Source organism: Delphinus delphis, chromosome 3, assembly GCF_949987515.2.
Source record: "Delphinus delphis chromosome 3, mDelDel1.2, whole genome shotgun sequence".
NCBI lineage: Eukaryota > Metazoa > Chordata > Mammalia > Artiodactyla > Delphinidae > Delphinus > Delphinus delphis.
Genome location: NC_082685.1, coordinates 109857724 through 109873220, shown reverse-complemented (window position 1 = coordinate 109873220; position 15497 = coordinate 109857724). Strand labels below are relative to the sequence as shown.

General features: G+C 41.5%; 1 protein-coding gene across 1 annotated transcript in view; it reads left to right on the top strand.

Moving 5' to 3' along the window:
* Window positions 1–12332: 12332 nt before the first annotated feature.
* Window positions 12333–15497, top strand: part of THBS4 (thrombospondin 4) — a 50062-nt gene continuing 46897 nt past the window's right edge. The window contains exon 1 of the mRNA XM_060007000.1: window positions 12333–12601. Coding sequence (XP_059862983.1) covers window positions 12514–12601 — 88 coding nt within the window. The 5' untranslated portion in view covers window positions 12333–12513. The remainder of the gene's footprint in view (window positions 12602–15497) is intronic.

Below are 15497 nucleotides of genomic sequence, written 5' to 3'. Positions count from 1 at the left end.
ATGTCCCCTGCTTCATTTACCAGGCCCTTACTGGTGTTGACTAGTTTCTAGAGAAGCTATTTTCCTGTCACTTAATCAAGAAACTTCCTTTGTTGAAACTAACTCAACATTGTAAAACAACTATACCCCAATTTTAAAAAAAAAGGAACTTTCTTTGTTATTAACACTAAACTAAACAGTAGTCCAAAGTCTACATTTTCCAGTGCTGTGGCATAAATGTCATCACATATTACAGTGTAAACCATACTCCCTTCAAACCATCTTTAAATGTTAGTAATTATCTTCCATTTCTATTCCCTTCAAGAATTCTAGTGGAGAAGGGGGAGACCTTCAAGATGATGGAGGATAAGACATGGAGATCACCTTCCTCCCCACAAATACATCAGAAATACATGTACGTGTGGAACAACTCCTACAGAACACCTACTGAATGCTGGCAGAAGACCTCAGACCTCCCAAAAGGCAAGAAACTCCCCATGTACCTGGGTAGGGCAAAAGAAAAAAGAATAAACAGAGACAAAAGGATAGGGACGGGACCTGCACCAGTGGGAGGGAGCCGTGAAGGAGGAAAGGTTTCCACACACTAGGAAGCCCCTTCACTGGCGGAGACTGTGGGTGGCGGAGGGGGGGAAGCTTTGGAGCCACAGAGGAGAGCGCAGCCACAGGGGTGCGGAGGGCAAAGTGGAGAGATTCCCGCACAGAGGATCTGTGCTGACCAGCACTCACCAGCCCGAGAGGCTTGTCTGCTCACCCGCCGGGGCGGGCGGGGCTGGGAGCTGAGGCTCAGGCTTGGGAGCTTAGATCCCAGGGAGAGGACTGGGGTTGGCTGTGTGAACACAGCCTGAAGGGGGCTAGTGCGCCACAGATATCTGGGAGGGAGTCCAGGAAGAAGTCTGGACCTGCCAAAGAGGCAAGAGACCATTGTTTCGGGGTGCACGAGGAGAGGGGATGCAGAACACTGCCTAAACGAGCTCCAGAGACGGTCGCGAGCCACGGCTACCAGGGCGGACCCCAGAGACGGGCATGAGACACTAAGGCTGCTGCTGTTGCCACCAAGAAGCCTGTGTGCGAGCACATGTCACTCTCCACATCGCCCCTCCCAGGAGCCTGTGCAGCCCGCCACTATCAGGGTCCCATGATCCAGGGACAACTTCCCCGGGAGAACGCACGGCACACCTCAGGCTGGTGCAACGTCCCGCCGGCCTCTGCCGCCACAGGCTCGCCCCGCACCCATACCCCTCCCTCGCCCCGGCCTGAGTGAGCCAGAGACCCCAAATCAGCTGCTCCTTTAACCCCGTCCTGTCTGAGAGAAGAACAGATGCCCTCAGGCGACCTTCACGCAGAGGCGGGGCCAAATCCAAAGCTGAACCCCAGGAGCTGTGCAAACAAAGAAGAGAAAGGGAAACCTCTCCCAGCATCCTCAGGAGCAGCGGGTTAAATCTCCACAAACAACTTAACGTACCTGCATCTGTGGAATACCTGAATAGACAATGAATCATCCCAAATTGAGGAAGTGGACGTTGGGAGCACCTGTAGACTTGGGGTTTGCTTTCTGCATCTAATTTGTTTCTGGTTTTATGTTTATCTTAGTTTACTATTTAGAGTTTATTATCATTGGTAGATTTATTAATTTGCTTGCTCTCTTCCTTTTTTTAAAATATATATATATATATTTTTTTTCCTTTTTCTCTTTTTGTGAGTGTGTATGTACTTGCCTCTTTGTGTGATTTTGTCTGTATAGCTTTGCTTTTACCATTTGTCCTAGGGTTCTGTCTTTTTTTTTAGTATAGTTTTTAGCGCTTGTTATCACTGGTGGATTTGTTTTTTGGTTTGGTTGCTCTCTTTTTCTTTCTTTTTTATTACTTTTAAATTTTTTAAATTTTTAATAATTTTGTTTAATTTATTATTTTAATAAATTTATTTTTTTCTTTCTTTCTTTCTTTCTTTCTTTCTTTCTTTCTTTCTTTCTTTCTTTCTTTCTTTCTTTCTTTCTTTTTTTCTCCCTTTTCTTCTCAGCTGTGTGGCTGACAGAGCCTTGGTGCTCTGGCTGAATTTCAGGCCTGTGCCTCTGAGGTAGGAGAGCCAAGTTCAGCACATTGGTCCACCAGAGACCTCCCAGGTCCACATAATATCAAACAGTGAAAGCTCTCCCAGAGGTCTCCATCTCAACGCCTAAGACCCAGCTCCACTCAATGACCAGCAAGCTACAGTGCTGGACACCCTAGGGCAAACAACTAGCAGGACAGGAACACAACCCCACTCATTAGCAGAGAGGCTGCCTAAAATCATAATAAGGTCACAGAAACCCCACCGGATGCGGTCCTGACCACCAGAAAGACAAGATCCAGCCTCATCCACCAGAACACAGGCACCAGTCCCTTCCACTGTGTAGGAAGCCTACACAAACCACTGAAGCAACCTTAGCCACTGGGAGCAGACACCAAAAACAACAGGAACTACGAACCTGCAGCCTGTGAAAAGGAGACCCCAAACACAGTAAGTTAAGGAAAATGAGAAGACAGAGAAACACACAGCAGATGAAGGAGCAAGGCAAAAACTCACCAGACCAAATAAAGGAAGAGGAAATAGGCAGTCTACCTGAAAAAGAATTCAGAATAATGAGAGTAAAGATGATCCAAAATCTTGGAAATAGAATGGAGAAAATACAAGAAACATTTAAAAAGGAACTAGAAGAACTAAAAAGCAAACGATGAAAACACAATAAATGAAATTAAAAATTCTCTAGAAGGAATCAATAGCAGAATAACTGAGGCAAAAGAATGGATAAGTGACCTGGAAGATAAAATACTGGAAATAACTACTGAAGAGCAGAATAAAGGAAAAAGAATGAAAAGAATTGAGGACAGTCTCACAGACCTCTGGCACAACATTAAACATACCAACATTCGAATTATAGGGGTCCCAGAAGAGGAAGAGAAAAAGAAAGGGACTGAGAAAATATTTGAAGAGATTATAGTTGAAAACTTCCCTAATATGGGAAAGGAAATAGTCAAGTCCAGGAAGCACAGAGAGTTGCATACAGGATAAACCCAATAAGAAACATGCCAAGACACATATTAATATTAATCAAACTATCAACAGTTAAATACAAAGAAAAATATTAAAAGCAGCAAGGGAAAAATGACAAATAACATACAAGGGAATCCCCATAAGGTTAACAGCCGATCTTTCAGCAGAAATTCTGCAAGCCAGAAGGGAGTGGCAGGACATATTTAAAGTGATGAAAGGGAAAACCCTACAACCAAGATTACTCTAACCAGCAAGGATCTCATTCAGATTCAATGGAGAAATTAAAACCTTCACAGACAAACAAAAGCTAAGAGAATTCAGCACCACCAAACCAGCTTTACAACAAATGCTAAAGGAACTTCTCTAGGCAGGAAACACAAGAGAAAGTAAAGACCTACAATAACAAACCCAAAAGAATTAAGAAAATGGTAATAGGAACACACATACCGATAACTACCTTAAATGTAAATGGATTAAATGCTCCAACCAAAAGACATAGACTGGCTGAATGGATACAAAAACCATACCTGTATATATGCTGTCTACAAGAGACCCACTTCAGACCTAGGGACACATACAGACTGAAAGTGAGGGCATGGAAAAAGATATTCCATGCAAATGGAAATCAAAAGAGAGCTGGAGTAGCAATTCTCATATCACACAAAATAGACTTTAAAATAAAGACTATTATAGGAAACAAAGAGGGACACTACATAATGACCAAGGGATCAATCCAAGAAGAAGATATAACAATTGTAAATATTTATGCACCCAACATAGGAGCACCTCAATACATAAGGCAAATGCTAACATCCATAAAAGGGGAAATCAACAGTGTCACATTCATAGTAGGGGACTTTAACACCCCACTTTCACCAATGGATAGATCATCCAAAACGAAAATAAATAAGGAAACATAAGCTTTACATGACACATTAAACAAGATGGACTTAATTGATATTTATAGGACATTCCATCCAAAAACAACAGAATACACTTTCTTCTCAAGTGCTCATGGAACATTGTCCAGGATAGATCATATCTTGGGTCACAAATCAAGCCTTGGTAAATTTAAGAAAGTCGAAATCATATCAAGAATCTTTTCTGACCACAGTGCTATGAGACTAGATATCAATTACAGCGAAAAATCTGTAAAAAATACAAACACATGGAGGCTAAATAATACACTAATAAATAACCAAGAGATCACTGAGGAAATCAAGAGATTCTGTGCATTAATTTTGTATCCTAGTTTACCAAATTCATTGATTAGCTTTTATAGTTTTCTGGTAGCATCTTTAGGAATCTCTATATATAGGATCATGTCATTTGCAAACAGTGACAGCTTTACTTCTTCTTTTCTGATTTGGATTCCTTTTATTTCTTTTTCTTCTCTGACTGCTGTGGCTAAAACTTCAAAAACTATGTTGAATATTAGTGGTGAGAGTGGACAACCTTGTCTTGCTCCTGATCTTAGAGGAAATGCTTTCAGTTTTTTGTCATTGAGAACAATGTTGGCTGTGGGTTTGTCATATATAGCCTTTATTATGTTGAGGTAAGTTCCCTCTATGCCTACTTTCTGGAGAGTTTTTATCATAAATGGGTGTTGAATTTTGTCAAAAGCTGTTTCTGCATCTATTGAAATGATCATATGGTTTTTCTCCTTCAATTTGTTAATATGGTTTATCACATTGATTGATTTGCATATATTGAAGAATCCTTGCATTCCTGGGATAAACCCCACTTGGCCATGGTGTATGATCCTTTTAATGTGCTGTTGGATTCTGTTTGCTAGTATTTTGTTGAGGATTTTTGCATCTATGTTCATCAGTGATATTGGCCTGTAGTTTTCTTTGTGACATCTTTGTCTGGTTTTGTTATCAGGGTGATGGTGGTCTCGTAGTATGAGTTTGGGAGTGTTCCTTCCTCTGCTATATTTTGGAAGAGTTTGAGAAGGATAGGTGTTAGTTCTTTTCTAAATGTTTGATAGAATTTGCCTGTCAAGCCATCTGGTCCTGGGCTTTTGCTTGTTGGAAGATTTTTAATCACAATCTCAATTTCAGTGCTTGTGATTGGTCTGTTTATATCTTCTATTTCTTCCTGGTTCAGTCTTGGAAAGTTGTGCTTTTCTAAGAATGTGTCCATTTCTTCCAGGTTGTGTATTTTATTGGCATACACTTGCTTGTATGATCCTTGCTTGCTCATGATCCTTTGTATTTCTGCATTGTCAGTTGTTACTTCTCCTTTCACATTTCTGATTCTACTGATTTGAGTCTTCTCCCTTTTTTTCTTGATGAGCCTGGCTAATGGTTTATCAATTTTGTTTATCTTCTCAAAGAACCAGCTTTTAGTTTTGTTGATCTTTGCTATAGTTTCCTTCCTTTCTTTTTCATTTATTTGTGATCTGATATTTATGATTTCTCTCCTTCTGCTAACTTTGGTGCTTTTTTGATCTTCTATCTCTAATTGCTTTAGGTGTGAGGTTAAGTTGTTTACTTGAGACATTTCTTGTTTCTTTTTTCTTTTCTTTTTTTAAAATAAATTTATTTATTTATTTATTTTTGGCCATGTTGGGCCTCCGTTGCTGCGCGTAGGCTTTCTCTAGTTGCAGCGAGTGGGGGCTACTCTTTATTGTGGTGCGTGGGCTTCTCATTGTGGTGGCTTCTCTTCTTGCAGAGCACAGGCTATAGGTGCACAGGCTTCAGGAGTTGTGGCACGTGGGCTCAGTAGTTGTGACTTGTGGGCTCTAGAGCGCAGGCTCAGTAGTTGTGGCATATGGGCTTATTTGCTCCACGGCACGTGGGATCTTCCCGGACCAGGGCTTGAACCCATGTCCCCTGCACTGGCAGGAAGATCCTTAACCACTGCACCACTAGGGAAGTCCCATTTCTTGTTTCTTGAGGTAGGACTCTATTGCTAAAAACTTCCCTCTTAGAACTGCTTTTGTTGCATCCCATAGGTTTTGGGTCATCGTGTTTTCATTGTCATTTGTTTCTAGGTATTTTTTGATTTCCTTTTTGATTTCTTCAGTGATCTCTTGGTTAATTAGCAGTGTATTATTTAGCCTCCATGTGTTTGTATTTTTTACAGATTTTTTTCCTGTAACTGATATCTAGTCTCATAGCGTTGTGTTTGGAAAAGATACTTAAAACTATTTCAATTTTCTTAAATTTACCAAGGCTTGATTTGTGACCCAAGATATGATCTATCCTGGACAATGTTCCATGAGCACTTGAGAAGAAAGTGTATTCTGTTGTTTTTGGATGGAATGTCCTATAAATATCAATTAAGTCCATCTTGTTTAATGTGTCATGTAAAGCTTATGTTTCCTTATTTATTTTCGTTTTGGATGATCTATCCATTGGTGAAAGTGGGGTGTTAAAGTCCCCTACTATGAATGTGACACTGTTGATTTCCCCTTTTATGGATGTTAGCATTTGCCTTATGTATTGAGGTGCTCCTATGTTGGGTGCATAAATATTTACAATTGTTATATCTTCTTCTTGGATTGATCCCTTGGTCATTATGTAGTGTCCCTCTTTGTTTCCTATAATAGTCTTTATTTTAAAGTCTATTTTGTGTGATATGAGAATTGCTACTCCAGCTCTCTTTTGATTTCCATTTGCATGGAATATCTTTTTCCATGCCCTCACTTTCAGTCTGTATGTGTCCCTAGGTCTGAAGTGGGTCTCTTGTAGACAGCATATATACAGGTATGGTTTTTGTATCCATTCAGCCAGTCTATGTCTTTTGGTTGGAGCATTTAATCCATTTACATTTAAGGTAGTTATCGGTATGTGTGTTCCTATTACCATTTTCTTAATTCTTTTGGGTTTGTTATTGTAGGTCTTTACTTTCTCTTGTGTTTCCTGCCTAGAGAAGTTCCTTTAGCATTTGTTGTAAAGCTGGTTTGGTGGTGCTGAATTCTCTTAGCTTTTGTTTGTCTGTGAAGGTTTTAATTTCTCCATTGAATCTGAATGAGATCCTTGCTGGTTAGAGTAATCTTGGTTGTAGGGTTTTCCCTTTCATCACTTTAAATATGTCCTGCCACTCCCTTCTTGCTTGCAGAGTTTTAAAGATGATACAAACAGATTGAGAGATATACCATGTTCTTGGATTGGAAGAATCAACATTGTGAAAATGACTGTACTGCCCAAAGCAATCTACAGATTCAGTGCAATTCCTATCAAGCTACCAATGGCATTTTTCACAGAACAAGAATAAAAGACTTCACAATTTGCATGGAAACAGAAAGACCCCGAATAGCCAAGGCAATCTTTAGAAAGCAAAATGGAGCTGGAAGAATCAGGCTCCCTGACTTCAGACTAAACTACAAAGCTACAGTAATCATGAAAGTATGGTACTGGCACAAAAACAGACATATAGATCAATGGAACAGGATAGAAAGCCCAGAGATAAACCCACCCACCTATGGTCACCTTATCTCTGATAAAGGAGGCAAGAATATACAATGGAGAAAAGACAGCCTCTTCAATAAGTGGTGCTGTGAAAACTGGACAGCTACATGTAAAAGAATGAAATTAGAACACTTCCTAACACCATACACAAAAATAAACTCAAAATGGATTAAAGACCTAAGTATAAGACCAGACTCTGTAAAACTTTTATAAGAAAACATAGGCAGAACACTCTATGACATAAATCACAGCAAAATCCTTTTTGACCCACCTCCTAGAGAAATGGAAATAAAAACAAAAATAAACAAATGGGAACTAATGAAACTTAAAAGCTTTTGCCCAGCAAAGGAAACCATAAACGACTAAAAGACAACCCTCAGAATGGGAGAAAATATTTGCAAATGAAGCAACTGACAAAGGATTAATCTCCAAAATTTACAAGCAGCTCATGCAGCTCAATATCAAAAAAACAAACAACCCAATCCAAAAATGGGCAGAAGACCTAAATAGACATTTCTCCAAAGAAGATATACAGATTGCCAACAAACACATGAAAGGATGCTCAACATCACTAATCAGTAGAGATATGCAAATCAAAACTACAATGAGGTATCACCTCATAGCAGTCAGAATGGCCATCATCAAAATATCTACAAACAATAAATGCTGGAGAGGGTGTGGAGAAAAGGGAACCCTCCTGCACTGTTGCTGGGACTGTAAATTGATACAGCCACTATGGAGAACAGCATGAAGGTTCCTTAAAAAACTAAAAATATAACTACCATATGACCCAGCAATCCCACTACTGGGCATATACCCTGAGAAGACCATAATTCATAAAGAGTCATGTACCACAAAGTTCATTGCAGCTCTATTTACAATAGCCAGGACATGGAAGCAACCTAAGTGTCCATTGACAGATGAATGGATAAAGAAGATGTAGCATATATATACAATGGCATATTACTCAGCCATTAAAAGAAACAGAATTGAGTTTTTTGTAGTAAGGTAGATGGACCTAGAGTCTGTCATACATAGTGAAGTAAGTCAGAAAGAGGAAAACAAATACTGTTTGCTAACACATATATATAGAATCTAAAAAGAAAAAAGAAAAGGTTCTGAGGAACCTAGGGGCAGGACAGGAATAAAGACACAGATGTAGAGAACTGACTTGAGGACATGGGGTGGGGGAAGGGTAAGCTGGGATGAAGTGAGAGAGTGGCATGGACATATATACACTACCAAATGTAAAATAGCTAGCTAGTGGGAAGCAGCTGCATAGCACAGGGAGATCAGCTCGGTGCTTTGTGACCACGTAGAGGGGTTGGATAGGGAGCATGGGAGGGAGACACAAGAGGGAGGACATATGAGGATATATGCATATGTATAGGTGATTCACTTTGTTATAAAGGAGAAACTAACACACCACTGTAAAGAAATTATACTGCAATAAAGATGTTAAAAAAGAAATTCAAGTGGAAAACTTGACATAACTAATGATAGCTTTATTCAAATATCAATTAACAAATATGTATATAGCTTCTACTTAGCTGTGCCAAATAGTAGCGTGTAATACGAGTAACTTCTCCCCCTTCTGAAGAACAGGAGGAGCAGAAGCAGGATGGGTATCCCCACGCCCGGCTGCAAAAGATTTTGAAAAGGTTTATTACTCACATAGGAAGGCTTTCTGGTGAGAGCAGGATGGGCTCCCAAGCTGGTCTGCAGATGGCTTGAGAGAGAAGGGAAAGAAGGCTGGCTTTGGGGTGTTCATGATGATTAGCAGGTAGGGCTGGGGAGAGTGTTCCCATGCATGATGTAGGGCTTGCACAGCACCAAAGGAAGGAGCACCCAGGCTTTCTTATCCAGTTGCTCAGATGTGGGACCAAGAGGAAGGGGAGTGCTGTAGCTTGAAATCTGTCAGCAAACATCAAAAATGGGGCATACTCTGTGTTACAATAATTAGAAATGGCACAGAACCTAGTATATAATTTGCTACAATAAGATCGTAATGTAACAATAATGTTACATAGTAGACAACCCCCAAATCTTAATGGCATACAAAAATAAATGTTTAAAATAAATAAATAGGGACTCCCCTGGTGGCACAGTGGTTAAGAATCTGCCTGCCAATGCAGGGGACATGAGTTCGATCCCTGGTCCGGGAAGATCCCACATGCCGCGGAGCAACAAGCCTGTGCACCACAACTACTGAGCCTGCGCTCTAGAGCCCACGAGCCACAACTATTGAGCCCATGCACCACAACTACTGAAGCCCATTCTCTGCAACGAGAGAAGCCCCCGCAATGAGAAGCCCCCGCACCGCAATGAAGAGTAGCCCCCGCTCGCCGCAACTAGAGAAAGCCCACGTGCAGCAGCAAAGACCCAATGCAGCCATAAATAAATACGTACATACATACATACATTTATTAAATAAATACATTTTAAAAAATAAACGTTTGTTCCTCTCATGGCTAGAGTCAACAAGACAGCTCTGCTGATCTTGCCTGAACCTATTCACCTGTGTGAGTCAGCTGTGAGCAGATCTCAGCTGGCTTTACTTAGGGTGACTGTGGTGCCTCAGCTCTGCTCCATGTCTCGTCCTCCAACAGGCTAGCACAGCCACACTATCATGGCAAAGGCAGAGGTGGAAAAGTAAACAAATCCAATCACACACGTATGTTTTTTACTTCTGCTTGTAGGAGTTTTGCTAACTTCTTATTGACCAAGAAAACTACATGGCCAAGCCTAGAGCTACAGCTGGAAAGCAAAAGATATATAGACAACAGTGAAGCTTTGGGGCCATTTTTGCAATCTACGGCACGAATGGATTACTAACATATCACAACCTCTTATCCTGTTTTATAGTACCAAGAGAAGGAAAGTAAATTCAATGAGCTACTTACTATCAAGTGTCAGCACTGTACTTGGAATTAGGACTATGAAAATAAATGAGATAGTGCTAAAGAGCTCAGTCTGATATTGGGAAAAATTTAAATAAATTAGTACATTATTAAAATAAATTAAAATTCAGTGTAAGTGTTAACAACAGATATTTTAATGAGGTGGCACAGAAAAGACACAGATTAACTCTTTCACCTCCTTACCATATATTTCACAGCCAATTTAATGAATTTTATTGTAATCAAATTTCCTCTTGATTCTGAGAACATGAAGAAAAAGCTGACTGAGGTTCCCCAAAGAATAGCCTCATAAATATGCAGTCTCTTTAAAAACAAAACTAAATTGTAAGTTCTATTAGGCTAGCAGAAAGTCATTTGATTCTTTTGTTGCTCAGGTACACTTAGTAGTCATCCAGTTTCAACCAAAATTTATTGTGTGCCTACCTGTGCAAGCTGTTTTGTTGGGAATTTGCTAGGGTTTGGGGATGCCTGGCAAAGATGACTAAACAAAGATGACTTAAAAACAAAGGTATCTGCCTTCCAAATAACTTAGTCCTACTTACTCCGAAGTCCGTTGCATAAAACATATACAAGCAGAGCCATTGTGCTTAAAGTAGAAGTTGGGGGCCTGGAGCTCCCTCCAACCCAGGCCACTCCTGAGGACACCGTTTGGTGACTTGAAGATTCTCGAGTCTAATCCATCTCACTAGTGTACAGTCACATTGCTGGAAACATGTGCCCTTTGTCTCTTCAGTGCTCTCTTATATGTAGACATATGGTGACCCACTCCATACAGAGATTTAGTGTAATGTGGCCTTAAATGAAGCCTGGATTAGAACTATGTTAGACCCCAAATAGAAACGAGCTCTGAATATAGCTCACAAATTTTCAGGTCATTAGCTGTAAATGGAATCATAATTGGTGAGGGGTTATTCTAGCACCGTTTGGGAATAAGAAGATGAGTTAATCTTCCAGTTTATGGCAGATAGCTTCTTAAACTTTGAAATGGAATTCTTTGAGATTTAAAGATAGGGATATAAACACTTTGCTGGATTTTCTCCATTAGTCAAGATTGTTTAAGAGGAAAAAGTTTGCCATTGTTCTGAAATATTTTTTCCTCTAATTAATCCACATTATTTTTAGGGATCTTTGCCTAGGAGGAAGACTAATTCCTTATGTTCCTTCCCTCTCTTTTAGGTCCTACTCCCATAGCTTTAAACTGTCACTTGGAATCTTTTGGGAAGGCGGAACAGAAGTGGGCAGAGTGTTTGGAAACCGAACTGAAAAATTCTCCATAAAACACTGCCATCCTATAAATGGTTCTGTCTGGATGGATTCCTTGAGATGTGTTTTATTTCCATTGAAAACTCAAAAACTTTGAAACATTCACCGTTCACGTCTCAAAACTTGATGGGGAAAATATTCATCATTTAAAGTATTCAAGAAAAGCTTGAAGAAATAAAAGAAACCAGTTGTTCTCCGGACCACCTTAGGAGGCAGAAGTTCCCGGAGAGCCTTCAGGGCTCGTTGGGAAGGGAACCCAAGATGGGCGTTATGAGCCTGACCAAACGATGTTCTTCTGTTTAGAAAAGAAGAGGTGGGGGATGGATGGTGCCCAAAGCTAGCGGGTCAGTGTCACTTTCTTCCTCCTTTGCCCCGCTCTTCTCCTTCTTCTCTGTCCTGCGTGTCCTCACTTTCTCACCAGCCCCGCGACTGCTCATCCTTGCACTTCGCATCCTCCTAACCCCCTCGTCCGTGCGGGCCCGGCGACTACGCCCACCCACCCAGGACCGAGTCGGCCCAGGGCTCCTTCCCGTCCCCAGTCCCGAAGCTCACGCCTCTCTCTCTGCCGCCCACGCTCCCCGCTCAGGCCGCCCCCATACTTCCCGGCCAAAGGGGATCCCAGCCAAGTAGGCCGCCCCGGCCTCGGCCCTCCCCCACCCCGGCCAGCCAGACCATAAAGCGCCCTGCCCAGCAGCCAGCGCACTCAGCTCCGCGGCGCCAGGACGCGAGCACCGCCCCCGACGGCAGCCCGGACGCCGCGCTCACCTCACCTGCGCTGCGCGTTGGAAGCCCGACCGAGGGGCTGCGCGCCGTCCGCACTCCCAGGCAGGGCCCGCGGAGCCGTGAGTCCCGAGCGCCCGCGGGGAGCAGGAAAAGCCAACATGCTGGCCCCGCGCGGAGCCGCCTTGCTCCTGCTGCACCTGGCCCTGCAGCCGTGGCTGGGGGCCGGCGCCCAGACCACCCCCCAGGGTAAGTGGGAGCGAGCCGGGACGGGAGCCACGGGCCAGGGTCCCTCGGTCACGGAGCCCGCCGTTCCGCGGTCCACTTGGGCGAACGGAGGGACCAGCTCCGCGCGCGGCTCGGCCCCTGGCTCCTGGGGCCTCGCTCGGCACCTCTCTGTTTTTTATTGTGATTGGAAACGATAAAGATTAGAATTTTCGGAGATTCGATTATCCAGCGATGAGACCAATTCCCTATACAATAGTTAAGGGGATGCAAAACTTATTTTCAGGCTTGGCAAAGACGTGGGGTTTCCAAGCTTATGGCGCGGCCCTAGACCTCGAACACGTTCTGTCTGAAGTAGGGTGAAAGCCGCATTCCGTCCCCCGCGGCTCTCTCTGGCCGGCCCTCCACTCAGCCCAGCATCCTAAATCCTTCGACGCGGCAGGAGCGATGTTCCCACCAGGTGGTCTGAGGCTGATATCCCCAAGAAAGGTGCAGTATGGCTGTATTGCCCTGCCACTCGCCTTTTTCTGCTCCAACTTTGTTGGGACCCCAAAACCTCCTTTGGAAGTTGGCTTGGTCTCTTGATTCTTGAGGTAAATTGAACTGGAAGGCTGAGAAATGGGTCTTTCTCTACAAAGAGGTTAATAAGTTGATTAATAATTTGAAAAGCCACCTGGATGATCAGTCTTCAAACCCCTTTGTGAGATGGGATGAAAAGAACTGTTGGGCAGAAAGCACTTAAGTTTAACAGAATTTTGGAAAGACCAAAAGGAAGATACTATTTAAGCAAGAAAACATCTTAGGGCTTTAACTGGCTATCCAGTGATGATCTTCATCTGTTTGAATTGATGCCTGGGGTTAATTTTTACTGACTAAGGAAATAAAGCTGGAAGAGACACGCAACTTGAAGTAAAAATTGCTAATTCAAGGAAGGCAGAATGAAGAAAGCCTGTGCTAGTGCTCTCCATTCCCTTCCCCTCCCACTGCAGTAACTACCCATTTAAACTTTGCATTTCACCAGATAACTCATTTTGATTCCAGACCAGGCAACCAGAATTGTGTTTTCAGGGGGCAGTGAAACTGCTTTTAGTTTGGGTTGAAATGTTTAAAATGCTGTACTTTATAGTATTTATTCATTGTGACCTTGCTTCTAAGAAGGTAAGAAAGGAAGCCTTTTTAAAAAATTAATGTATAATTGGCATATAATGTTATATTAGTTTCAGGTGTACAACATAATGATTTGATAATTGTATACATTGCAAAATGATCACCACAGTAAGTCCAGTTAACATCCATTGCCACACATGACTACAGATTATTTTCTTGTGATGAGAACTTTTAACATCTATTCTCTTAGCAACTTTCAAATGTGCAATACAGTACTATTAACTATAGTCACCATGCTGTACATTACATCCCCATGGCTTATTTATTTTATAACTGGAAGCTTGTACCTTTTGACGTCCTCCACCCATTTCACCCCCACCACTACTACCCCACTTCTGGCAACCATCAGTCTGTTCTCTGTGTCTATGAGCTTGTCCTTTCTTGTTTGTTTGTTTTTGTTTTTAAGATTCCACATATAAGTGAGACCATACAGTATTTGTCTTTGTCTTAATTACACTTACATAATGCCCTCAAAATCCATCCATATTGTCATAAAGGGCAAGATTTCCTTCCTTTTTATGACTGAATAATATTCTGTTGTGTGTGTGTATCACATTTTCTTTATTCATTTATCCGTTGATGGACACAGGTTGTTTTCATATCTTGGCTATTGTAAATAGCGCTGTGATGAATAACTCCATATATCTTTCAGAGTTAATGGTTTTGTTTTCTTTGGCTAAATACCCAGGAGTGGGATTGCTGGATCATATAAGGTAGTTCTATTTTTAATTTTTTGAGGAACCTTCATACTGTTTTCCATAGTAGCTGCCCCAACTTACATTTCCACCAATGGTGTACAAGGGTTCCCTTTTTCCCACCTCCTCACCAACACTTGCTGTTTCCTGTCTTTTTGCTAATAGCCATTCTAACTGGTGTCAGGTGATATCTCATTGTGGTTTCGATTTGCGTTTCCCTCATGATTAGTGATGTTGGGCATCTTTTCATGTATATGTTGGCCATCTATCTATATCCTTTGGAAAAATGTTTATTCAGATTTTCTGCCCACTTTTAAATATGTTTGGTTGTGATTTTTTGTTGTTTTGTTTGTTTTTGCTATTCAGTTGTATGAGTTTTTTGGATATTAACCCCTTTTCAGAGATGTGATTTGCAGATGTCGTCTCCCATTCCATAGGTTGCCTTTTCATTTCGTTGGTTTCCTTTGCTGTGCAGAAGCTTTTTAGTTTGATGTAGTTCCACTTGTTTACTTTTGCTTTTGTTACCTTTGCTTTTGGTGTCAGAAAGGAAGCTTTTTGACACAGTTCAAAAGTTTTCTTATTGCAAACATTATTTAACAGGTTTGAATTCATGGGTGTAATATTTTGTGTTATATGAATTCTTGACGTTTGAACACACAACTTCATGGTGTGTTGCAGGTATGGATTTTGCTTCTCCTTGGACAGAGCTGCCTGTTTTATGGAGACTTGAAATCAGGCTATACCTAAATTATCTGGTTAATTTAATTGCTGTAGATGATCTGATTAAGTCAAGTTTCTGATAGATTCTTTATTGAGTTGATTAGTTTGCAATTATCAGCTCAGCTGAATAATTTATCTCCTTTTTCCTCTGAGCTGCCTTGCTAGTCTTATTGGTAAGTATTCAATTTTCATACAGTGATGGTTGGGCTCATTGGTAGCAGTAATTTCACCTGTAACACTAGAAGGTTGTGCTTAGATCCTGGCGCTATTACTAAAGCGTCATAACATTAGTAGAAATTTGTGGTGTCTCATTTCCTTTTCAAAACACTCTCCAAACT